Source organism: Triticum aestivum, chromosome 6B, assembly GCF_018294505.1.
Source record: "Triticum aestivum cultivar Chinese Spring chromosome 6B, IWGSC CS RefSeq v2.1, whole genome shotgun sequence".
Classification (NCBI taxonomy): Eukaryota; Viridiplantae; Streptophyta; class Magnoliopsida; order Poales; family Poaceae; genus Triticum; species Triticum aestivum.
Window position 1 is genome coordinate 587983131 of NC_057810.1, and position 24118 is coordinate 588007248.

The 24118-nt window shown below is 44.0% G+C and overlaps 3 protein-coding genes across 4 annotated transcripts; 2 read left to right on the plus strand and 1 right to left on the minus strand.

Annotated features, from left to right (window-relative positions):
* Positions 1-8502: 8502 nt before the first annotated feature.
* On the plus strand, positions 8503-10845 carry LOC123138184 (annexin D7). Its single transcript, XM_044558105.1, has 4 exons — positions 8503-8864; positions 8971-9189; positions 9783-9995; positions 10373-10845. The coding sequence occupies exons 1-4, from the start codon at positions 8643-8645 to the stop codon at positions 10664-10666; spliced, it is 948 nt and encodes a 315-aa protein (XP_044414040.1). The 5' UTR covers positions 8503-8642; the 3' UTR covers positions 10667-10845.
* Positions 10846-11689: 844 nt separating this feature from the next.
* Positions 11690-14442, minus strand: LOC123138185 (uncharacterized). The gene is made up of 7 exons (XM_044558106.1): positions 14277-14442; positions 14132-14176; positions 13919-14036; positions 13264-13323; positions 12510-12627; positions 12211-12427; positions 11690-12030 (listed from the first exon to the last, which is right to left on the minus strand). The coding sequence occupies exons 1-7, from the start codon at positions 14319-14321 to the stop codon at positions 11860-11862; spliced, it is 774 nt and encodes a 257-aa protein (XP_044414041.1). The 5' UTR covers positions 14322-14442; the 3' UTR covers positions 11690-11859.
* Positions 14443-16554: 2112 nt separating this feature from the next.
* On the plus strand, positions 16555-23623 carry LOC123138186 (phospholipid--sterol O-acyltransferase). Of its 2 annotated transcripts, none has more exons than XM_044558108.1 (17): positions 16555-16893; positions 17442-17577; positions 18481-18625; positions 19399-19568; positions 19648-19724; positions 20081-20246; positions 20388-20562; positions 20868-20967; positions 21036-21130; positions 21678-21729; positions 21830-21901; positions 22065-22233; positions 22525-22629; positions 22700-22784; positions 22869-22951; positions 23034-23157; positions 23267-23623. In XM_044558108.1, the coding sequence occupies exons 1-15, from the start codon at positions 16639-16641 to the stop codon at positions 22948-22950; spliced, it is 1884 nt and encodes a 627-aa protein (XP_044414043.1). In that variant the 5' UTR covers positions 16555-16638; the 3' UTR covers position 22951; positions 23034-23157; positions 23267-23623. The 2 variants fall into 2 exon arrangements, with proteins under 2 accessions (XP_044414043.1, XP_044414042.1); XM_044558107.1 differs by having other exon boundaries at positions 16557-16893; positions 20081-20291.
* Positions 23624-24118: the final 495 nt, after the last annotated feature.

Sequence of the window (24118 nt, forward strand, 5' to 3'; positions counted from 1 at the left end):
CTTCTGATCCCTTGATTTGGAAATCATAATTCCTTTGCATTTGACAATTGAGTTAGTCAGTTGTTTCTATAATCTGATCTCCTTGCATTCTTCTTCCTCTAGTTGAGTACCGATACTCGTATCAGATCCTTTGTGGACCATCAAGTCCTTTGTTGGATTGTTATCCGACAGTGTACTTCACATTTGATCACTTTGTGAGTTCTTCCCCTGATACATAATGCCTTTGTTAAGTTGTATCCTCTGCTTGGCCAACCATGCTCTGCTTTCGGGCTTGTGTTATTTACTCTTGAAACTTGTGGTATATGTTTCTAAGAAGCCCCTATGGGTTGAACATATGCCTTCTCTAAACCGTGTGAACCCGAAAGTTTTCACGAGTCATACTCTTCTGGTGCTTCACCAGATAAAATTTCAACACTGCAACTTCCTCGAACGTGAGAAGTGAATGAAAGGTTATGCATTGGAGAAGTGGGAGTCGACCTTGAACTTGTGTTCATGCCCATGGACACGATGTAGATCTTATCATTAAAGCTTCTCTTAAATAAATTATTCCTTTGGTATAAGTTCATCTTATATCTAGGATCTGGCCTTTTGCAACCGTGGTTCCGACCATGATTGTTCTTCTTTGATCTCATTTCTCGGACAAGTTAAAACAATTGTCTTCTATGGATCAATACACCCGTCCAATCTTTACTTTGATCTTGTGTCGAGTATTACCCCCTGGTATCTCAAGATTATCATGGAACTGCATAACTTCTTATGAGTTCTTCATCAAGTGCTACCTTCCCATTGATTCCAATTTTTCACGGGCTCTGAGTTATTATACACTCAAAGACACCGATAACTGAATCGAGTTCGCATTGCGATTCAACAAGTATTTGAACCCATCACTGCTTACAAATTTATTAATCCTTCAAGTCATTCCTAGCCTGTTTGGCTATATCATTGTCGTGATGATTTTAACTGTGCTACCCGGTCCTTCTTCACGGAGCACAATTTTCGATGATGAACTAACCTTACGTCGATCCTCATCGTCATATCATTTCGCCTTGAACAACAAGCTTGGTTTCGAGTTTGTGTCGTACCCTTGGTTCCAATAACCTTTCACTTCATCATTACTTTGACTTGTTGACGTCGCCGATCGATTACATCTTCATGAACTCTCGCGGCAAAGGTGTTGTGATCATCAACATTCTGAGCTCATCTAGGATATCAATTGAATTCATGATGAGAAATACCATCCTTGCCCTTGATGAATTGTATTATCATCGACCACTTTATTGCCTTCCCACCAACACAAGCTTGTTCATGTTTGGTGTTATACCTTGAGTTCCTTGCTATCCAGCAATTGTTCTTCTTTACCTTGGAGTTTTACCATCCTTTATGTCAAGAATATTCTGAGATTTGTTCCACCTCTTGAGAGTTCTTGACATAGAAATACTTCTCACCATCACCATCCTTTCTTGGTCCCCGTATTGATTCTAACCAGAATACCGACATTTGAACTATGATGTGTGAATTCAAAACTTCTAGCAACCCTATTGCTTTGGAGTGAATGGTTGAGTTTCATTCCAATTCTTTTGTTCGTTAAATCACCATTCTAACATTGATTGTGCAAACCCGGCCCATATCTCGGGCGCACCTTTCAACCAATGTTTAATGGTGTATGTCTTTCCTCGGGCATACAACATTATATCATTTGAATTGACAAGTGTCATCTTCTTGTTCACCTTATTGTGGAAAGCCATCCGTTTGGAAATCTCGATGGATTATCGCCGAGCCCATCAGCCACCTCCTCCTCTCCTTGGTTTAATGATGAACTATTGTTTCAGGAACCCACTCCCATAGTTCATTTCCTGAGAATCCTGAAATGTCATTTCGTCTATTTGTGTTGCACCTTTTATTCTCGAACATCCTGAGTCTGAGGTATCATTACACCAATCGTATCTGAATCTCGGTCAGATATGATGGTTGGGACAACTTTCCAAGAGTTATGTTGTTGGCCCTTTGATGACCTGGTAACAGGATGTCATGCCTAGCACCCCCCCCTGGCTGGAGGACCTATCGTTATAATTTCTTTTGCAAGGACAACCATTCTTCCTGGAGGAAATGGTAAGACCTATTTTATAAGTTGTTCCTCGTGGATCCTTTTTGTTTTCAAAGTTTGATCTTCCTGTTGACCATGTCAATGCTATCTCGAAGCATGTCTGTGGTACTCCGATTTTCGACAAGAACATTTGAAGCCCAATGCTAAATGTTTTCTTGCTCAATTATCCAGACACCGTTGTATGGGTAATACCATGAAATCCCTTACCCTTACCTTAATGGTTTTCTACTTTCTATCCTGTCATGTACATCATGCTCCGCTTGCCCTTGGAAAGGATATACCCTAAAATAGGTGTTTAAACACATTCCCCTTTCCATTGAGTTGTTAATCTGATAAACACCTTTTCCTTTCCATTGTTTTGTCTAAACTTTCTGGTGATCATTATGAACTAAGCAGTATTAATCCCCTGCTTATGTTAACACCTCAGAGTGCAATTCTGTCAGTAAGGCCCTGTTACTTTTGTTGATGACATTCCGGTAGCCACCAATGGACAAGAACCTTGCCTATTGGTTCGCCTCGTTCAACAAGCAGGAAAATGGTTCTCCTCGTCCCTTGCCCTTGGTACCGACGTGGTTGCTGACATATAACTGACATGCTAACCTCTGACACTTGCATGATCGTGCAAGACATCACCGCCTTCCTACTTTTAACCCACATGGTGGGCCCATAACCCACAGTTCCACAGGATCGAAACCAGACTCTCCTGTACAACCTGATGTCAAAGTTATTCCTCGTGCTTGACTTTGTATGTAATTCACGGGCCACTTGCCTGTTGATCTATTCTGGTATCAGACACAATACTTATTCCCATTGCTCTGAACCCCTTTCGCACTCTGCTTCAGGCAATGAATGATTGCCTATCCGCTTGAAACTTCTATTACACCGTATTACATTGCTCGCGATGTGTGTCAATTGCTCAACTCGAGAGATACTCATATGTTCATTCTTGGGATACCCCCAGATGAATTTCCCTTATAACATCCTATCATTGTAGAGCTGCCCCTTACCTATTCGTAAGTACGATGGAGTTCCCCGAAGAAAGGACGACAACTTCATCATGATGCTTTGGATTGAAGAATTGAAGACATCAACGAAAGGGATTAACTTCTTCGAGAAGATCCAATTGAATAACCAGGACTTTCCCCCTTTACCCCCCTCTTAAATCTCGGGACGAGATTTCTTGTAGTGGAGGAGAATTGTGACGCCCGGGTAATCAAGCTACAGTAATCCCCGCTAATGATGCCACGTCACCTCGGTTACTGTGGATAAACTCGCGTTAGTTCGGAACCTAGTTCGAATTTCAAATTCAAAATCGAGCAAACAATAAAAGTTTTCAAAATATTAAACTTAAATGTTCGGAGTGAACCAAATAATACCTAGGTAATTATGGTGGAGAAACCAAACTTTGATAAAATGTTTAAAGGCCCTAAAACAATTAAAACAATAGTGAAAACAATTAAACAAATGCCTATTGAATTTATAAAATGCTAACACTATTTTATTATGGGTTAAGAATTAATCTCGTAGTAGTTTATTGGTAAGTACAAATTAGGCACTAGTGGTAATTTTATAAAACTGGAAATAAAAGAAACTGCAAATAAAAAGAGACAAGAAAATATATATAAAAAGAAAAAGGAACAAAACCCCCAGGCCAACTGGGCCTCGGCCCAGCCAGTGGCCTGCCAGGCCGGCCCAACTGGGCAAAGGCCCAGCCGGCCACTCCCCCTCCATATCCCCCCACCCCGAAACCCTAACCACCCCGTCGCCCCACTCGCTCCCCCACTCCCCTCGTTTGGATCCGGATCGGGAGGAGATCCCGATCCCCTCGCCCCTCTCCCCCGACGCTGCGCCCCGTCGTCGCCTGGAACCGCCTGACGCCGGCGCCCGGAGCTCCTCCCCTGCCGGACTGCTTCCTCCGCCCCACTGGCCTGCCTCCTCTACGACATCGTCGCCGTCTCCTCCTCAACCCCCACTCCCCAGACCCTACGCACCCCGGTGAGGCCCTCGGCCTCCTCTCCCCTCTCCGCCGCACGCTCGCGCCTGCCTCGTGTCAGGTCGGACGAGCCCCCTGGCTCCACCGCGCCCCCCCCCCCGCCTGGAGCTCTGCTCCCGCACGCGCCCGCGCCGTGGCCGGCCCCCTTCTTGGCGTGCCGACGCGCGTGCGCCTGCACCCCGCTGCTCTGCCGCTGTAGCCGGCCACCCGTTGCGCCCTGGCCACAAGGCCTGCCCCGTCCTGGCCTCCCTCGCACCCCCTCTCGCGCCCCCTACTTCTCCTCCCGCGCCGCTGCCCGCGGAGGCCACCACAGCTCCCGTTCGCGCCCACGCCACACCCGCTGCAGCCCCGACAGCCCCGCGCATGACGCCCCAGCCGCGCCTGTACCCCTCCTCGACGCCGTTCAAGCCGCCCCGGTCGCCGCCGTCAACCGCCGTCGTGCGCCTGGCCATAGGCCGCGCCGCGCCCGTGCCCCCTGTTGGCCTCTCCGAGGCCACGGCCTCGCACCACCGTGCCGGGCTACGGCCTCGCCGACGCCCCTGTTGCCCCATGCCCTCGCACGGGCGGACGCCCGTTAACCGCGCCCGATAGGCCCCCTGGGCCTATGACAACGGGCCCCGCCCCAGAACGGTTTCTAAAAAAAAAGAAAAAAAATAATTAAATTAAATAAATAAATAGATAAAATTAAATATTAATTAATTAATTAACTAAATAATTAACTTAATTAATTCTTTTTAAAGTAACTAATTAAGATTAATTAACCTAATTAACTGATTAACTTAATTAACTAAAATAGTCAATGACATGCGGGACCCACATGTCAGCTTGACCCAGTCAACACCTCTGTTGACTGATGACGTCATGCTGACATCATGCTGACATCAGCAAGCACTATTCTGGATAATGTTGAATTAAAATATTTAATTAATCCTAAAAATGATTCAAAAACTTTAAAAATTAATATAAAATAAATCGTAGCTCAGATGGAAAAACTTTCTACATGAAAGTTGCTCAGAACGACGAGACGAGTCCGGATACGCAGTCTGTTTGTCCGCCACACACCCCTAACCTATCGAACTCGCAACTTTCCCCCTCCGGCTCCTCTGTCCGAAAACACGAAACACCGGGGATCTTTTCCCGGATGTTTCCCCCCTTAACCGGTACCACCTCATACCGCGTTAGGGCACCCCTAGCACCATTACTTGTCTTGTCATGCACCGTCATGCTTATGTTTGTATTATATTTATTGTTTCTTCCCCCTCTTCTCTCCGGTAGACTACGAGACCGACGCTGCTGCTGCCCAGTTCGACTACGGAGTTGACGACCCCTCTCTCTTGCCAGAGCAACCAGACAAGCCCCCCCTTTGATCACCAGATATCGCCTACTCTTCTCTATACTGCTTGCATTAGAGTAGTGTAGCATGTTATTGCTTTCAGTTAATCCTATACTGCTGCATAGCCTGTCCTTGCTACTACTGTTGTTACCTTTACCTGCTATCCTACTGCTTAGTATAGGATGCTAGTGTTCCATCAATGGCCCTACACTCTTGTCCGTCTGCCATGCTATACTACTGGGCTGTGATCACTTCGGGAGGTGATCACGGGCATATACTATATACTTTACACTGTTACATTACCTGTGATACTGTTCGGAGATGGGGGCTGAAAGGACAGGTGGCTCCATCCCGGTAGAGGTGGGCCTGGGTTCCCGACGGCCCCCAACTGTTACTTTGTGGCGGAGCGACAGGGCAGGTTGAGACCGCCTAGGAGAGAGGTGGGCCTGGCCCTGTTCGGCGTTCGCGGATACTTAACACGCTTAACGAGATCTTGGTATTTGATCTGAGTTGGCTACGAGCCTATACGCACTAACCATCTACGTGGGAGTAGTTATGGGTATCCCGACGTCGTGGTATCAGCCAAAGCACTTCGTGACGCCAGCGACTGAGTGGCGCGCGCCGGATTGGAACGTAAGCCTGCTCTTGTATTAAGGGGGCTAGTTCCGCTTTCGGCCTCGTACGCAACGTGCAGGTGTGCTATGGGCGATGGGCCCAGACCCCTGTGCGCTTAGGTTTAGACCGGCGTGCTGGCCTCTCTGTTGTGCCTAGGTGGGGCTGCGACGTGTTGATCTTCCGCGGCCGGGCATGACCCAGGAAAGTGTGTCCGGCCAAATGGGATCAAGCGTGTTGGGTAAGTTGGTGCACCCCTGCAGGGAAGTTAATCTATTCGAATAGCCGTGATCTTCGGTAACAGGACGACTTGGAGTTGTACCTTGACCTTATGACAACTAGAACCGGATACTTAATAAAACACACCCTTCCAAGTGCCAGATACAACCCGGTGATCGCTTTTCTACAGGGCGACGAGGAGAGGATCGCCGGGTAGGATTATGCTATGCTATGCTATTGGAGATGCTACTTGGAGATGCTACTTGGAGGACTTCAATCTACTCTCTTCTACATGCTGCAAGACGGAGGCTGCCAGAAGCGTAGTCTTCGATAGGACTAGCTATCCCCCTCTTATTCTGGCATTCTGCAGTTCAGTCCACTCATTTTGCCTCCTTACACATATATCCATGCATATGTAGTGTAGCTCCTTGCTTGCGAGTACTTTGGATGAGTACTCACGGTTGCTTTTCTCCCTCTTTTCCCCTTTCCCTTCTACCTGGTTGTCGCAACCAGATGCTGGAGCTCTGGAGTCAGACGCCACCGTCGACGACGACCCCTACTACACTGGAGGTGCCTACTACTACGTGCTGCCCGCTGACGACGACCAGGAGTAGTTTGGAGGATCCCAGGCAGGAGGCCTGCGCCTCTTTCGATCTGTATCCCAGTTTGTGCTAGCCTTCTTAAGGCAAACTTGTTTAACTTATGTCTGTACTCAGATATTGTTGCTTCCGCTGACTCGTCTATGATCGAGCACTTGTATTCGAGCCCTCGAGGCCCCTGGCTTGTATTATGATGCTTGTATGACTTATTTATGTTTTAGAGTTGTGTTGTGATATCTTTCCGTGAGTGCCTGATCTTGATCGTACACATTTGCGTGCATGATTAGTGTACGATTGAATCGGGGGCGTCACATCAAGGCATGTGAAGAGGAGATTAAAATCTGTCAGAAAACTGAGGAACTCCGGAGTTATTACGTTGGATTATATCCAAACATCGAAAAACTTGGCAGATCCCTTCACAAAGGGTCTATCACGTAATGTGATAGATAATGCATCGATGGAGATGGGTTTGAGACCCACCGCATGAGTTGTCCATAGTGGTAACTCACTCTATGTGATCGGAGATCCCGTGAAGTAGAAGTGGGAGACAAGTTGTTGGTCAGCTGAGAGGAGAGTATCCTTATTTTAATTATCCCACTCCGTGAAGATGCAATACTCTCCTGATCTGCATGGTCTATTATTGAGGTAAACAACAAAGTTTTGTTGAATGACGATAAAACTACAAATTTTGATGCATTGGGCCTTCCCTTGACATGCCTATCTGGGCCATAAACAAAATTTAGGCCAGTCTACCGTTGAGTGTAGATACTGGTAGCCACGAAGAGGAAGAGGAATATCGTGGGTGCATCATCAACGAGGTCAAACAGTATGCATGTTTGTTGAATTGTAGTTGCAAATTTGAAGATCGTGCATCAAATATAGATGCAGATAGGCTAGCTAAGTTTTCCGGTTCTTTTGCTCAAGGAAGACACATGTTTGGTTGTTCCATCCCATGATCCTCTTTTATACCACGACATGTGAACTATGATCAATAAAACTTAGAGTTTCCCCTAGAAAAAAGTAATGTCGTCGGCGTCCTGTACCCCACTTTTCTTCTGTCTACTAAAGAAAGAAAGAAAAACGTGCCGTCCGGGAGAGGGACAGCTTTAGCTGATTAGCTGTAAAGAAAAGCCACTCTGTCTAATCTAAAAACAAAGGGAAGCCACTGATATCGCGCCATAGTGGCGAGCACATCCCCGCATTTCTCCCGTTGGCATAATTAATCAAGCAAGCTGATGTTGCCATCCGTCTAGTTAACGATCACCGACCAATCAGCGCCGATTAACCAAGTCCAAGTGCCCGTCCCGGCCGGCCAGACCCAGACACCGCCCCTATAATCCACCACGACGTCGCTTTTTTTTCTCCTTTTTTTTGCCTCCAAAGCACGACGTGGCTAGTGGCTACCATCGTGGCACGGACACGCACCGAAGTCGACGACATGAAGATTATTGACAGGGGCAGGTGATCGACCGGCCAGCGGGCCCCCAGCCCAACCCCTCCACTGCACTCTGCATCGGGATCGGAGACTGTCGGCCCGTCCATGTGGCGCTGCCCGCCTGCCCGGACGGACGGACGCGGCATCGCGGTCGCCATCCCCGGCTCTGGCCGTGCCACTCCCCTTCCCCGACCCCCCTCCTCTCCTCCGCACGCGTGCATAAAACCGCCTTCGCACCGCGACTCACGGCGCCTGCTCCCCGCGCGCACCACACGTCGTCGCCCACGCACCAACAAATCCATCCACCTCCCCGAATCGCGCCCAGGCGCACACCGGACCGGACGAAAATGGCGACGCTCTCCGTCCCCGCCGCCGTCCCGGCCGTCGCCGAGGACTGCGAGCAGCTGCGCAAGGCGTTCGCGGGGTGGGGCACCAACGAGCGCCTCATCGTCTCCATCCTGGCGCACCGCGACGCCGCGCAGCGCCGCGCCATCCGCCGCGCCTACGCCGAGGCCTACGGCGAGGAGCTGCTCCGCGCCATCGGCGACGAGATCCACGGCAAGTTCGAGGTATAAACATCTTATACTCCTATATCCCGATCGATCCGCCCGGCTGGGCCTCTCTCTTCCCCTCGCCTGATCCGATGTCTGGCTGGCCGGCCGTCTTCTCCTGCAGAGGGCGGTGGCCCAGTGGACGCTGGACCCGGCGGAGCGGGACGCAGAGCTGGCCGGCGAGGAGGCCAAGAAGTGGCAGCCGGGGGGCCGCGCGCTCGTGGAGATCGCCTGCGCGCGCACCCCCGCGCAGCTCTTCGCCGCCAGGCAGGCCTACCACGACCGCTTCAAGCGCTCGCTCGAGGAGGACGTCGCCGCGCACGTCACCGGCGAATTCCGCAAGGTGGGTCACGCCTCTCCTCTCTTCGATCCATCGTCTGCGCTCGAGAAAAAGTGGATCTTGATCCGTCCAAATTTACAAATCTCCAGACATCATGACAGAACGACGAAATACCAACGATATCCTTCCCAGCTCCCAGCCCGTTAATATGTGAATCTTCGATTATACTCCTTTTGTTCAACAAATGACTATATACGGAGCAAAATGAATGAATCTACACTCTAAAATATGTCTATATACATCTGTATGTGGTAGTTCATTTGAAATCTCTAAGAAGACAAATATTTAGGAACGGAGGGAGTAATTATCATGCCACGTAACTTGATCATGTTATATGCTTTGTTATATATTCACGAAATGATTTTTTTTTCATGTTACTCTACATCCCACCTTTTTGGTGCCATGATTAGCACAACACTGCTGGGCACTTTTCACTTTGTTATTCTTCAGTTAAGGTGTCATGGTGTATCTCCTGTTTTTCCGACGGGATACTTAGCCAGATCTAATAACACGATCACAATTCTGAAATACTCCTTGATTGCTGCCAATGAACACCAGCAGTCCCTAATTAAGGTAATGATATTTCTTCATCTCAGCTTTTGGTGCCTCTTGTAAGCGCATACCGCTACGATGGCCCGGAGGTGAACACATCGTTGGCACACTCTGAAGCCAAAATACTCAATGGAAAGATCAACGAGAAGGCCTACAGTGATGATGAGATCATCAGGATTCTCACTACAAGGAGCAAAGCTCAGCTACTTGCAACATTCAACAGCTACAATGATCAGTTCAGTCACCCCATCACTAAGGTAAAATTACAACTATTCACCTCCTTGCTTACTCATGGTTGCCTTTTTTCCATTCAAACCATGAAGACAAAAACACATCTTACAACCAGAACACCTATCTACGTTGCGCGTTTGAGTTGAACTATGTCATGTACTAATGATAAATTTGTATTTTATTTCGAAAAGAATGATGAATTTGGTTAGGCACTGGTAACAGAGAACTGCTTCACATGATTCATTCTGTTCACCAACATTGTCGCTGTTAGAAACTTGTACTGCACATAATTATCGGAATTCAAATGATTATACGTCGATAAAAGAGTAGTTCTTCACACTTGACAGTTTAAGGAGACATTCTTTTGTTGTTCATACCGATGTATTTTGCTGATCACTGACAGGACCTCAAGGAAGACCCCAAGAACGAGTTCCTCTCAACCCTGAGGGCGATCATAAGGTGTTTCACTTGCCCTGACAGATACTTTGAGAAGATCATCCGGTTGGCCCTTGGAGGCGTCGGCACAGACGAGAACACCCTTACGAGGGTCATAACCACTCGCGCCGAGGTGGACCTGAAGGTGATAAAGGAGGCGTACCAGAAGAGGAACAGCGTCCCGCTGGACAAGGCTGTTTCTAAGGAAACAAGCAGAGACTACGAGGACATGATGCTTGCACTTCTGGGGGCAGAGTACTGAGGCGTGTGCCTGATCTACCATATGCTTGATGATGGGGGGAATAAGAGTGCATAAAACTGTCAAGTGTGTTGTTTTTCATGGATGATTATAAGTTGGCCTGCATGGCAGTACTCGTCCGATAAGTTATACCATTTCGTCATTTGAGCTGCAGAAATATCATTGGTGTTTTTTGAAGTTTACTCCAGATTCACAATAATCATTTGCATTGGTGTTATTCTTTGTAGGATTCTCATGTCTATACAGAATGATCATTTGTTTCTACTGGTATGATTTATGAGGTCATTTGAAATGGTACCCCAAACTATAAAATCAGGTATCAGACCCCTGAACCCCTAAAACCCAACTGGCTGATTATAGATAGTAGGGAGGGGCGCACACAGATGGAGAAATGTTGCCAATCTCTCCTATCCTAATCCGCATAATGCTTTATCTCATCCTATTTTGCATTTTCTTCTTCTCAAAGACAAGTCTTGTACGTGTAGTGCTGAATACCCATTCCAAGAACATGGTTTCCCGGCCACCATTTTCACTTCATTTTCACCTATGTCCTTTTGTCCAATTATTAATGAGCTACCTGAAGACATCGTAAAGGCTAGTAATCCCTTCACATCAGGGCACAGTGAGCGACTATGTAGTATGTACCTTACAAAATACAGTATCTTTACATCGAGTTTTCTTCAACTGCAAATAAGGAGTAACTATGATTTTTATCAACATATTTAGGCCCAGTATTCAGCAAACGAACCCAGTCTCAGTCTAGACAACACTCACCGTGCTGTTGCAAGCAAGATAACAGAGTATGTGCGGTACAGTAGTCTTTTTTTCTGATCAGATGAAAACAGAACGAGATCTCTGACCCAGTGAATACTAGTCAGGGGCTACAGTAGTCCTAACCATCGGATGATTTCTCGCGATTGGATCTACAACGGGCTATCCAGATAGGGGGATAAAGTGCATTCTATGATTCGCAATACAGAAGCAGCCTCAAGTCAGTGCAATAAAAAAAACAAGAGAAAAAGAATGTGTACCGACATTCTTTGCCACATGTAATAGTGTGTGGCATAATGGAGCTCAGGCTCACATGAGCTCTTTATAGAATATCAAAAGTGTGTTTGCAACATTGTCGAAGGGAATTGAGATATTCGAACATCAAGTATCACTGCTCCATGTATGGAAGTGACAATATCGGACCTTCACAATGCCGCATGCCGACGATGATGCCGCTGACTTCTCCTCTGAGCTCGCAGATCTCTTTTCCTGAGGACAGTAGCTGTGCGCTCAGGCGGTTTATCAGTCTCCATGTCGCTGTTTGGAGAACCCAGTATACAGGCCAGTGGGTCCTCCATGAGGTTCCCAAATGATCCCTACAAACATGGAGAGAAGAATGACGTTGCTTTGATTTGCTTCTGTAGTATGGATGCAAAAAAGGCATAAACTTTTGCAAGCAAAAGGATGCATAGATTTCCCTCCATAAAACAAGGATGCCTCTTTATGTTCTGAGTTCTTAAAAACCGCAAGATCAGTTGTAAGTCGCATTTTTTTACCGTTGTCTGGGCAGACATTGTTTTGTCCTTATCCACTGAGTTGTTTGCTTCAATCTCCTTCACCCTTTCCAGATAGGTGCTGTCAACATACGAGTAACGTTGGCGCCACCGGAAAAGTAATTTATCCTGGTATTGATCAGTGTAGAGATTCTCGGCAAAGAAATGCTTTTTTACAGCTTCAACCGATAACTTTTCATCACTATGCTTAGTAAGTATTCTGCAAGTGAAACGAGCAGTTAGCTAGTACACTTGACACAGATTTTTTTAGCTAATAGCTATTATGATTTAGCAAACCACACATATTAGCGAGCTCCATTTTCAAGCGCTCAAAGGGCTCCTCTCCACGGCCCAATATGTATAGGCTAGTTGCATGCAACGATTCATAATACATCATCTTCCCTGCAGTCAAACCAACACCTGGAATATTGCTCCATCAGATTAGCATTTCACTAAAAAAAAGTTTAATGCAAGCACAAGACCAAATACGATCAATTCATCGAATAATTTTGAAGGTCGTGCCCAAGGTTTATTTCCCTAGGCCTGTTTTCTGCCAGGCCAGGAGAAATATGCTAGCAGCTAGCAGGTTCAGTTTAATCTAAATTTTGAAAGACCATCTACTGCTGCAAGTATCTAACAGACTACATGCTTCCTCAACTACGCCAAGTTGTTTTTACAGTAAACATAGTGTACTTAAATGAACAAAACTGAGCGTGGCTAGTTCCACAGTAGCCAACATGTGCCCTTCCAATTAAATTTTGGAATATAAATAATGAAAGCAACCTTGCAGAAGTTCAATAACTAGTACATATCATTAACGTGCTCTAAAAATTGTTTCTAATTCCCAGGCGAGCGCTAACTGGATATCAGTTCAATTTTAACAATTCAAAGGAATTTAAAAACAATTATGTACCACTAGTTCTCAGCTAAATTGGCTGAAAAGTTGTATTGGCCTTGGAACAGGACATCTTTAATAACTTGGAAATATAAAGCTTGCATATGCATTTGCATGCCACTATTAATATACAAGGGCCAGTACCAGGTTCATAGCCTTACCAGCAGAAACAGCAAGCCTAAATAGTCGAGGCATAGGTTGACCCCCAACAATTTTATGTACTGCAAAACAGAAAATATATAAGCATGTGTGGTACCAACAGTAAACCTCTGCAAGGAAGCTCAACGGTGATAGTAAAGCAACTTTATTTTATACAAGAACCCATAGTAGAGATAAATATTCCAGAAACTAAACAGCAATGGTTTATATGTGAAGGAGTCAAGGTGTCGCAGGCAAACATAAAAAGGCATATCAACAGCCTTCCCGAGTTGTTTGCTGAGAACACTTAATAACAACATAAGAAAAACAGAGTGTACTGGTTATAAAAAAGGGAGAATGGATTATCTTCCCATTCCTCAGGGGACACACGGTTCTTTGGAAGGTCGGAAGAGGTCAATAGGCTATTATCCCTTCGAAGAGAGAACTGTCATGGACATCAAGAAGGGACTGCCCTGGATTGGCTCTTGCATAGACATCAAGAAGGGACTCGGAACAGACAGTGCTCTGATTTGGTTCTAATAACCGCAATTTACATCCTTTTAAAACACACGCAAATTTAAGCACCATTCTGTTAAGTGGATTCATAGCACAATTCTACTCCATTAAGCAGCAATTTGATAGAAAATGGCATCACAGATCCACGAGAGAGAGGGTCACCTTGCCCAGACGCGAACGCTCCGACGAGACAGACCACCGCAGAGGTCGCGGTGTAGCTCAGGTTCGAGAACAGCATGCAGGCCCGGAGCAGCGCGTCCTCCATCTGGGTCACGTTGCCCTGAAGCAGCAGCAGCAGCACACCCAGACCCAGAAGATCAATAGACCATCACCTCGAAGAAAAAAACAGCAGTTGGGGGCGCGCCCCTTGCGAACCTTGGCCCGGATGGAGACCTCCAGCTCCCGCACCGCCTCTCCCTTCTGCAATTAGAGAGAGAAACACCGATCATTCCTACGGTGACCGGCGCCGAGAAGGAGGAAAGGAGAGGTTAGGGCGTTTCTTGGGAAAGATCCGGCGAACCTTGCCCATCAATGCCCCCCACATGCCCTTCAGCGTCGTCGCCATCTCCGCGCCGCGCGGCGCCTCTTCGCTCTAGGGGTCGGGGAAGGGGGACTGGAAGAGGAACCGAGGAAGAAGAAGCATCTTGGGATTTAGGACTGAAAAAATAATCTACGTGGGCCGAAATTATTGGATCGCACTTGTTTTTTTTAACAAGGGGTGTTCTTCCGCTGGCCCGTAATTCTGATAGGTTTTTTCCTTTTTAGAGAAAAAAAACGCCCCACACAAAAAAAAAGAAAAAAAAACGTTGTTAGCTGGGAAAAGTATCCTTCCCAAAAAAAAACTGGAAAAGTATCCGATGCACCTCCCAAGAAAATTTTTTATGTGTCTTTTTTTTTTGCAGGGAAACACATCATGTATCTGCAGCACATAAATTTTCAAATATAAATGTACCAGACAACTCGAGATATAGAAAAGAGAAATCTAACACTGGATGGTGTCTATCTCGTGCCCCTTTTTATTCAAAAGGTTCCAAAGGATTTTTGGAGGCATGATCTTTACAATTTTTCGCTACTAGGGGCATTTGTTTTGTAAGATTGCAAACCATAGAATTCATCTGCACTAAATTTTATTGAAACTGCTCATCCATTCCAACATCTTATGGACTTTTTTTATTTGCATGATTTCAAATCGCATGAATAAAAAACACTATTACAATGCCGTGCATATTGATTTTTTACATGTTTTTTCTCCCTATGTTGGTTGTACCTCGGGGAAAGGGACTCGTTCAATGAAGTTTGAGTGGAACAATATTTTTCTATGAAATTTAGTGCAAAGGAATCATCATAGAGAATTAGAGATATATTGATTAAATCTTACAAATCAAACAACCCATGCATGAAGATTACAATGGATTCCTCTCCTCCTATTTTTCTACTCTATTAAAATCTTGAAGCGATCAAGTATCATTTATTCAAGATGTGACACTCTAACCGGTCGTGGAGGTTCATGCTAAAAAATGGATGTCTGATTGTTGGTCAGGAAGTTACGTTTAAACTTGAAAGTTGACACTCTAACCGGTGGTGGAGGTTCATGCTAAAAAATGAATGTCTGATTGTTGATCAGGAAGTTACGTTTAAACTTGAAAGTTGACACTCTAACCGGTGGTGGAGGTTCATTTCTAAAAAATGTATGTCTGATTGTTGATCAGGGAAGTTACGTTTAAACTTGAAAGTTGGCCAAAAAAAAAATCTCACATCATGCTAAAAATATTGATGAACGCATCTCGATAAAAAAAGTACTCCCTCTGATCGGAAAAAAAGTCGCAACTTTTAACTAAGAGTAGTTCAACCTTAGTTCAAACTTGTGACACTTTTTTGGATCAGAGGGAGTATTAAAATACATAAACAAACATAGAGGGTGACCTAGGTTGGTTTGGCCAAAGCCCTACCTACCCTCACTCTAATCATGCCTTTTGGGGATTCATGTCTATTAAAAATTTAATCATTTATGTTGTTGAATCGATCAATACATTGTCAATAGTAGATCTTCTTTTAGGTGGCTCCATTTAATTTCTTCCTTATGCACCCTCGATATAAAGTCAACCTACACAAATGATATATCGGTTGACTCTTAGTCCCGCCACATGTGATGATTTGATAGTGCGGAGGGGACAGGAGGAAAAATGTCAACAAAAATAGCTTTTGGTTAACAGTTGAACAAGAGTCAAAGGAGTCAATCTGAATTTCAATTCATTCCTGTAGATGTTATCTCATATATTCTATTATCTCATATTTTTTATTATTATTACCTCTGTTCGGAAATTTGAACTAAAACCACGTCAGTTATTTTCAAACAGGGAGAGTATGGATGACATGAGAGTTATAAGAGTCAAATACTAAATTCTTGTATCTAGATTGTCTAAAGTAAAGCCATGTTCGGAGTCCCTCCACTCCCGGCGCAGGGTGGAGCTGCAGTTAGACAACACGGAACTGCGGTCCCTCCACTCCGTAGCTCCTCGTATTTTTAGGAGCTGATGGGTTGTCAAACACTGCATAAGTATCATCTAGATACGCGTGGAAGAATAAAAAAACCTTTTAGTGAAGAACTAATGAAAAAGATTATGTTTTCAGATGAAATATGGTCTCAGTTTATTAGGATGCAAATGAAGATATTCAATTCTTTTCAAAAGGAAGGTGGCCTAAGGTTATTATATGATGCAGAAAAAGGCACCTAGCAACCCAACGAGTTTCCAGCCGTCCTCTTCAAAAGGAATGGCCCAGATCGCCCCACGTGCTCCGCGTCGTCCTTCCGAAACGCCTAGAGCTCCACCTATTGCTCCAGTGGACCAATCTGCGTCTAGAGCAGCCAAAATCACCTCGAAATGCCTCCATGGCGGTTCCGATCTGGCGGCCTCGCCTGCGCGGTGGCTATCGCGGTGGCGACGGCGACCGCCGCATCCGTGGTAGTGGCCGCCGGAGCAGCGGACGGCGAGGCGGAGTTCGACTACCGGAAGCTCTCGGGGATAATAATCCCGGGATTCGCGTCGACGCAGCTGCGGGCGTGGTCGGTGCTGGACTGCCCCTACTCCCCGTTCGACTTCAACCCCCTGGACTCCGTCTGGCTCGACTCCACCAAGGTCAAGATCCCTGTGCTGCACCACCCGAAATATCAGATTACTACGCTAGTTTTAGCAATTTCTGTTGTTTGGGGATTATTATTGGGCGTATCTGTTCTCCCAGCTGGTCCATAGACTAGAGCAACCTGTGCTGATTCAGGCACCTGCTTATAACTTTTTTTTTTGCTAGTTACACTCGGGAACAGCTTTTGTTGGCCTAAAGTTGTTAGCCCGTAACATCCTTTCCAAAGTTAGCTTTCAGGTTTGTTAGTGGAGTAGTGAAGTAGGTAGACGATTTGAGCCTTTCCATTGGTTCCTGTCTGGCCTCAGTAGTGCATAGGATGAATTCGGGGTAAACCCGCGAGAAGATTATAGTTACTAGTAGTAAATGGTAATTCGTGGTTAATTTCGCAACACCGTAACCAATTACTAGCAGTACAATGATGTATGTCTAACACGTTAAGAAGAAATAGTGTACTGTACTCTGTAGAGGGCCAGATGGTACTTTGCTCCACATGAATATTTGATCACTTTGCTAGTTCTAATTTGGTTTGTTCAATATGGTGCAGCTTTTCTCTGCTGTAAATTGCTGGCTTAAGTGCATGCTGCTTGACCCTTATAACCAGACGGACCATCCAGAATGTAAGTCAAGGCCAGATAGTGGTCTTTCTGCAATAACAGAGTTGGACCCTGGTTATATAACAGGTAAACTATATACCTTAGTTATTTTTTAGTACTAGTTTCATATTATGTAGCACTTGATCGTCTGTAGTGTGATCTTCAGATATCTTTGACATTCCGTTTCTTTACAAATTTTGAGCCAAAGCGACAAAAATCATGAATAACTATGGCATCTGATGAGGTTGTAATCACTGGGTTGCCCAGTTGTAGTTACTAATCAGGAATAGATTATGCTTTTAATTCTGTACTTAGCTTTACATTGCATAACAATTTTGATTTGTTTGCCTCATTCTCTCACAATACTTATCTTAGTGCAATGAAGAAAAAACATGATCATCCATGGGTGTAACTTTTCTTGTTCAATCTAATGAGCATCAGACGATACAGCTGACTGTTCTCAATCTTTTGAAAAGAACCCATGTACGTGTGTTCCTTGAATGGCAACCTCCTATATTTACTTTCACTGACACAACGTTCCATGGTATGAGAGAGACCCAAGCCCAACAAAAAAGATGCTCAACTAAAGCCCATGTGGGGCAAGAGTAAACAGTTGCGAATAGTTCCACTTCGCTAGTTGAGACGGAATTATACCAAACATATAAACCCAAGTGTCAAATGTATTTGACCCCTGGTTTAACCCTTTTGCATGAAGTGAGGAAAAAAGCATAACCGGGATAGTGTGACAATGTGGTTTGTTTGAAGTGGGCAGCCCTAAGCGTATTAGGCTGGAATGTTACATATTTTCTCAAGTTAGTAACTTCCCATGTTATTCCTAAAAAAAGAAGAAAGAAAGAGTTGCCCACATTTACAATTTTCATGTTTATTAGTATATTATCAAACCATCCATTAATTTCTTCATGGAAAAGATACAAAGAGCAATGTTCGATTTTTAAATGTACTCATGTGGTATTATTGACAAGGTTTCAGGTCCTCTTTCTTCAATATGGAAAGAATGGGTCAAATGGTGTGTAGAGTTTGGTATTGAAGCTAACGCTATCATCGCTGTTCCGTATGATTGGAGGCTACCCCCATCGATGCTTGAGGAGAGGGATCTGTACTTCCATAAATTAAAGTTTGTAACCTTAACTCATCTTGTCATATAGCAACCAATTCTATCATTCTCAGTTCATTTTTCTAGATTTAGTTTGTAACCTTAACACATGGCTAAATGACAATCATGTGTATTGTTAATGACCTTGGCCCTTTGCACATCCCAGCTCACCAGACAACATTGACAAGAACACTGATATATTATATCCATCATAGGATGCTTAATCGCCATCACGTCCATAAGTACCGAGCATACTTCCAGCGTCCTATTTACTGCCCCTTTCAGAAATATATGATGTTTAAAAGCTTGCCGACAAACTTCATTTATAAAAATGCTAAGTATTTAGATTGTCAGGTGAAAATGGTAACACTAGATTTATCATGGAAAGAAATTTCATTGATCATAGCATATGATTTGAATTATCTTTACTAACATATCCATATAAGAAGTAAGGTTTAAAGATTGCATGTTGGATACCGTGCCGATGTCCAAAATTTCATAAATTCATGAATATAGGGAATAGCTGTTTGCAATAACTGGCATGAATAATGCAACGCTACCTATCTTTAGAAGCTTTCATTCCTAAGTGATAAGCTTTCTTATGCCAAATTTTGCTTAATCATGTCCCAGTTAAGTTTTAAAATAATGATTAGTTTATGTTAGCAGATATGTTATTTATGTTGCAGTGACAAAAAAGAAGCAATTTATGAGCATATCTGTACAATAGAAGGGTATGCAGTGTTATATGCGGAGGGAGCTTGGTGTTTGATGCTCACAAGTCGTTTCTTGTGCAGATTAACTTTTGAAATTGCATTGAAACTTCGAGGAGGGCCATCGTTGGTTTTTGCTCATTCCATGGGAAACAATGTATTCCGGTACTTTTTGGAATGGTTGAAACTAGAAATTGCCCCAAAACACTACATCCAATGGCTCGACAAACATATACATGCATACTTTGCAGTTGGTATGTCAGCCAGAAATCTTAATTCATTATCATAACTGTTTCTTTTCCTCATGCTTTCTGTTTTCTCCTTTTTTTTCAGGTGCCCCTCTTCTCGGGTCTACCGAATCAGTTAGAGCCACTCTCTCTGGGACGACGTCTGGTCTTCCAGTCACTGAGGTTAGTTTTCTCTATGTATTTTATTCTATTGCCATAACTTGCCCTCATTCAATCTCCATTGGTTGCTATTATATGTTTTGGGTATGTACTCCATCCATTGGATTTTACAAGGACATGTGCGTCCTAAGATGTAAATTTTCTGTTACCAACAACTCCAAAAACATATAGAATTTAGCGACACAACAATGTTACCATTAGATATGTGTTGAAAATACTTTCATTTGACCATGATATCGACGTCATTAACAATATACCACAAGAGAAATTAATGGTCAAACTTCAATTTTCGTTATATGGCATATTGTTTATATGATTCCCATTCCTTTTACCATCTAAAATTTCTATATTGGTTTCAGGGGACAGCCCGATTGATGTTTAATTCATTTGCTGCTTCTTTATGGCTCTTGCCATTCTCAAAATACTGCAAAGCTGATAATGTATACTGGAAGCATTTTTTTGAGGGAAAGGCCCACATCAACAGACAACAATGCGATGAGATGGAGTATAGTTCAGACAACTCTGGTTGGCCCACAACCCTCGTCAGTATCGAGGTTCCTACAGATCGAGGTTCCTTTTAAAATCACTTCTGTTGTTGCAGATATTTATGCTTTTCCTCACTAAGCAGGTGCACTCCTTTTTGTCTTTACTGTTTCTCCCTGTCAGGTGCGGATGCTTATCCATCCATTATGGACATAACAGAGGACATAACATCCAACATGGAGTGTGGAAAGCCAACACTCTTGTCATTTTCTGCCAGAGAAGTTTCAGATGGTACTTTGTTCAAAACTATGCTGGATTATGACCCACAGAGCAAAGCCCTTATCCATCAGCTGGAGAAGTAAGTTTTAGTTGTGTTCTGCAGTGCTACTCCATCGTAATTCAGTGTCTTCAGAATAAAAATATGATGTTCATGCTTGATATCTAATTTTTTCAGAAGGTTTGCTTGATACTCCCTCCGTCCGAAAAAGCTTGTCCTCAAATGGATGTATCTAGCACCAAGTTAGTGCTAGATACATCCATTTGAGGGACAAGCTTAGCTTTTTCGGACGGAGGGAGTACAAATTAGTCAACCACCAAATAGAGTCTAGCTTATAACCAAAACTAGTATATAAGACCTTGTATTTTGGTCCCTGTTGATCTCAGGTACTACCAGGGTGACCCAGTTCTCAATCCTCTGACGCCCTGGGATAGACCCCCAATAAAGAATGTATTCTGCATATATGGCATTGATACTAAGACTGAGGTATAGTTGTGGATTCTTCTTTAGTTGTAAAAACTGTTACTCATCGCTCATGGTTTTTCATCAAGCAGGTAGGATACTATTTTGCACCAAGTGGCAAACCATATCCAGATAATTGGATAATAACTGATGTGATTTATGAGTTTGAACGGTCCCTACTGTCAAGGCAGGTATCACTGATCTTCGGTGCTCATCTCAGTCAAGTGCCAGATGTCTATGTTTCTGCATGTCTGCTTCTGTGAATGGGTTTTCCTAGATTAGCGTTTGTTTGAGTGCAACTTGACTTGTTTCATCTGGAGGGCCCAAATGGGTCCTTCTACAGATTTAGCTGTTTCAGACATAAAATTGCACATTTGATGATATCGTTGCTACTTTGAGATATTTGTGAAGAACTGACGACATTTTAGTTTGCTTTATATTATTGACATCTATTCTGTGTTTGTATTTGTCATAAAACATTGGACACACTGGAGATAGAATTTGCATGCAATGGTTCATTTGTGAAGAAACTGGTAGTTTTCAGAGGTCCATAGCACGTTTTCCTGCTTTTAGTAATTAGTACTTCAGTGTCACTTATTCACTGTTAATAGCTTTTCATGCCTTTTATTTTTGAACTCTTGAGTTTCTTAGCTGTTACAAACATTCCAAGGTTTTAATCTTGATCTTCAGAAATATTTCTGGCGCCAATTTGTAATATTATTTTTCCTTACCAGATCAGGTCATTCTTTTTCTGGAAAGCCTAACAATTCCAGTGGAGATGGAACGGTATGTATTATCAAATGCTTTTCCTACCTAAACTCGATCTCTTTGGGTTGAACAAATAAAATTACTCTACATTAGCAACTGAATAGCAGTTTCATGACAGGTATCCTACAACTCCCTGTCATGGTGCAAGCAATGGCTTGGGCCAAAAGTGAACATAACAAGGGCTCCACAGGTATTCTACTTTCTGCCTGCTGGTATTGTTCTAAACGTGCAAACTGAAGGCCATGGCTGTCAATATCCATGTTTTGGCTACTCAAACTGTTGTGACTATTTTCTTTTGGTATATCACAATGTTATTTTTCCTTCCTAGTAAGCCATTCGTGTTCTTTTTGCAGGCAGAACATGATGGATCTGATTTACAAACAAGCATGAATACTGAGCACTATCATGGTGAGGATCTATTTCCAAACATGAAAAGGGCTCCACATGTGAAGTACATAACCTACTACGAGGACGCTGAAAGTATTCCAGGATGGAGAACAGCAGTCTGGGAGCTTGACAAAGGTCCAAAACTGCAATTTCTTTCCCTCATTTATTTTAGATTTGGCTATAGTACTTCTCCTGGTACCTACTACTATATTTTGCTATGAGGGGCTACTTTGGAAGTTTTGTGCTGTCACATACATGTTTACACTTTGAGTCAGGAGCATCTGCATGTGAGTGTGGTGTTCTAATATTTCCAAAACTTGCATCCAATCCTCTCCCATACACATACAAAAATAAATCCCTCGTTTGAACGAAACAGTAGTGTTGATGTTCTTTGTGAGATGACACAAGTTTTTCTTATTTTAACAGCAAATCACAGGAATATTGTTAGGATGCCAGTGGTTATGCGTGAGTTATGGCTTGAAATGTGGCATGACATGCACCCTTATTCACAATCAAAATTTGTGACAAAAGGTTTGCTTCTTTTGTCTCTTGCAATGCCAAGTTCAATTTGACTTCTCAGTACTTAACAAAAGTTAAACAGCTTTCCGAGGTCCATTGAGACACGAAGATTGCCACTGGGATTATGCAAAAGCTCGGTGCGCCTTTCCAGAATTCTGTGAATACAGGTCTTTGACCCAGTTTTATTTGCTTGCCAGTTACAACGTTTTCATTTTCGGTAATAATGACATTTTCCTGTCACTGTAACTTAGGTACACGTTTGGTGACGTGCATCTAGGAATGAGCTGCAGGCTGAAATATTCATCAACTAAGCTCCTTCGGCAGTATCTCTGAAGTATGTGGCTTTGGTGACGTAATTATCATTTTACTCTCTTTGTTGAAAACTGCTCCTTACATGTTTTACTCGCCTATTGCAGGCCATTGCTTGCTTGTTTGAGTGAGTAACTCTTGATTACCACGTCCTGTGAATCATACCGGGCGTTCCTCTTTCGCTTGGCGATGGCCAGGACAAGTCAGGGGCTTAGGCCCCATCCAAAACAGGTGAAATCATGCTGTTGTCTTGTGGCTACTTTGGTAGTATTTTTTAATCTTTGGAGTTGACGTATCCTGGTTGACGCGCCTCATTTTCATAACTATTTTATGTCTGTAGTTATGACATTTTCAGGATTTTGCGGTGTTGCTTGTAACACCAAAATCTTGAGCCACGTGGAAGCCACTCGCAGCAGAATTGACTTGATCGTGCTGTTTGGGCAGCCAATTGCTCACACACTAAGAGTCCAAGAAGGTACTCCGTACTTCCATAGTACTCCCTCTCTGAATATCTAGGGCTTATTTTGATTGGTTAAGACAAGGGTTTGACCAAAAATGGCCCCATCAGTATGTTATCTATCCAACGCAAAATTAGTGCCATTAGACATGTAAATTTTTGTTAGCCAATCGCTAAACATTTATTGGCTGTTGAATTGGTAAGAGCCGGGTGCTTCCATGGAGCCATGAGTGGTTTATATTTCTTATGAGTTGATTCCCGTGCGGTTATTTTCTTGGTTTGCATGATTGCGCCTGCTACCACGTGACTATAAAGAGCTGCCTCGCCGTGCCATTTTCTCCCGTGGAGAGTTAATTCTCGTGCCTTTGTTGTCAAGAAAGAAAACCGCTTTCATCGTCGGGGGAAACCAGAGCAGAGACGTGGCAGCAGCGGCTTCAAGATTGTGCTGGATCAACTCTGTGTAGCCTAGCAATGTACTCCAGCAGTGGACTTGGAGAACGGAGCACCGAGGTCAAATCCGCCGTAATAGAATATAGAAGTACTTCCAGTAAAAGGCAATCTAATGGCGGCTGGTAACCTGGTACATTCATTCATCTCATGACGAAAAATCCAGCGCTCCTTTTCCACGGCCTAGCTTGTCAGTCGTCATGATAGAGCAGGACACGAGAGGGCAAGTCTTGGTCTTGCATGACTTTGTGGTCGATCGCTACACGTCGCATGGCTTGGTACGCACGG

Bases quoted from the DNA above. Each gene is read 5' to 3' on its own strand.
- LOC123138186 (XM_044558107.1), top strand. From the start codon at position 16,639: ATGCCTCCATGGCGGTTCCGATCTGGCGGCCTCGCCTGCGCGGTGGCT. The intron at 21,730-21,829 runs GTATGTATTATC...GTTTCATGACAG, and splicing joins ATTCCAGTGGAGATGGAACG to GTATCCTACAACTCCCTGTC. The intron at 21,902-22,064 runs GTATTCTACTTT...TTCTTTTTGCAG, and splicing joins ACATAACAAGGGCTCCACAG to GCAGAACATGATGGATCTGA.
- LOC123138185 (XM_044558106.1), bottom strand. From the start codon at position 14,321: ATGGCGACGACGCTGAAGGGCATGTGGGGGGCATTGATGGGCAAG. The intron at 13,324-13,918 runs GTGACCCTCTCT...TCTGTTTTGCAG, and splicing joins AGCGTTCGCGTCTGGGCAAG to TACATAAAATTGTTGGGGGT. The intron at 12,031-12,210 runs GTAAAAAAATGC...CCATGTTTGTAG, and splicing joins CAATGTCTGCCCAGACAACG to GGATCATTTGGGAACCTCAT.
- LOC123138184 (XM_044558105.1), top strand. From the start codon at position 8,643: ATGGCGACGCTCTCCGTCCCCGCCGCCGTCCCGGCCGTCGCCGAGGAC. The intron at 9,190-9,782 runs GTGGGTCACGCC...TCTTCATCTCAG, and splicing joins TCACCGGCGAATTCCGCAAG to CTTTTGGTGCCTCTTGTAAG. The intron at 9,996-10,372 runs GTAAAATTACAA...GATCACTGACAG, and splicing joins TCAGTCACCCCATCACTAAG to GACCTCAAGGAAGACCCCAA.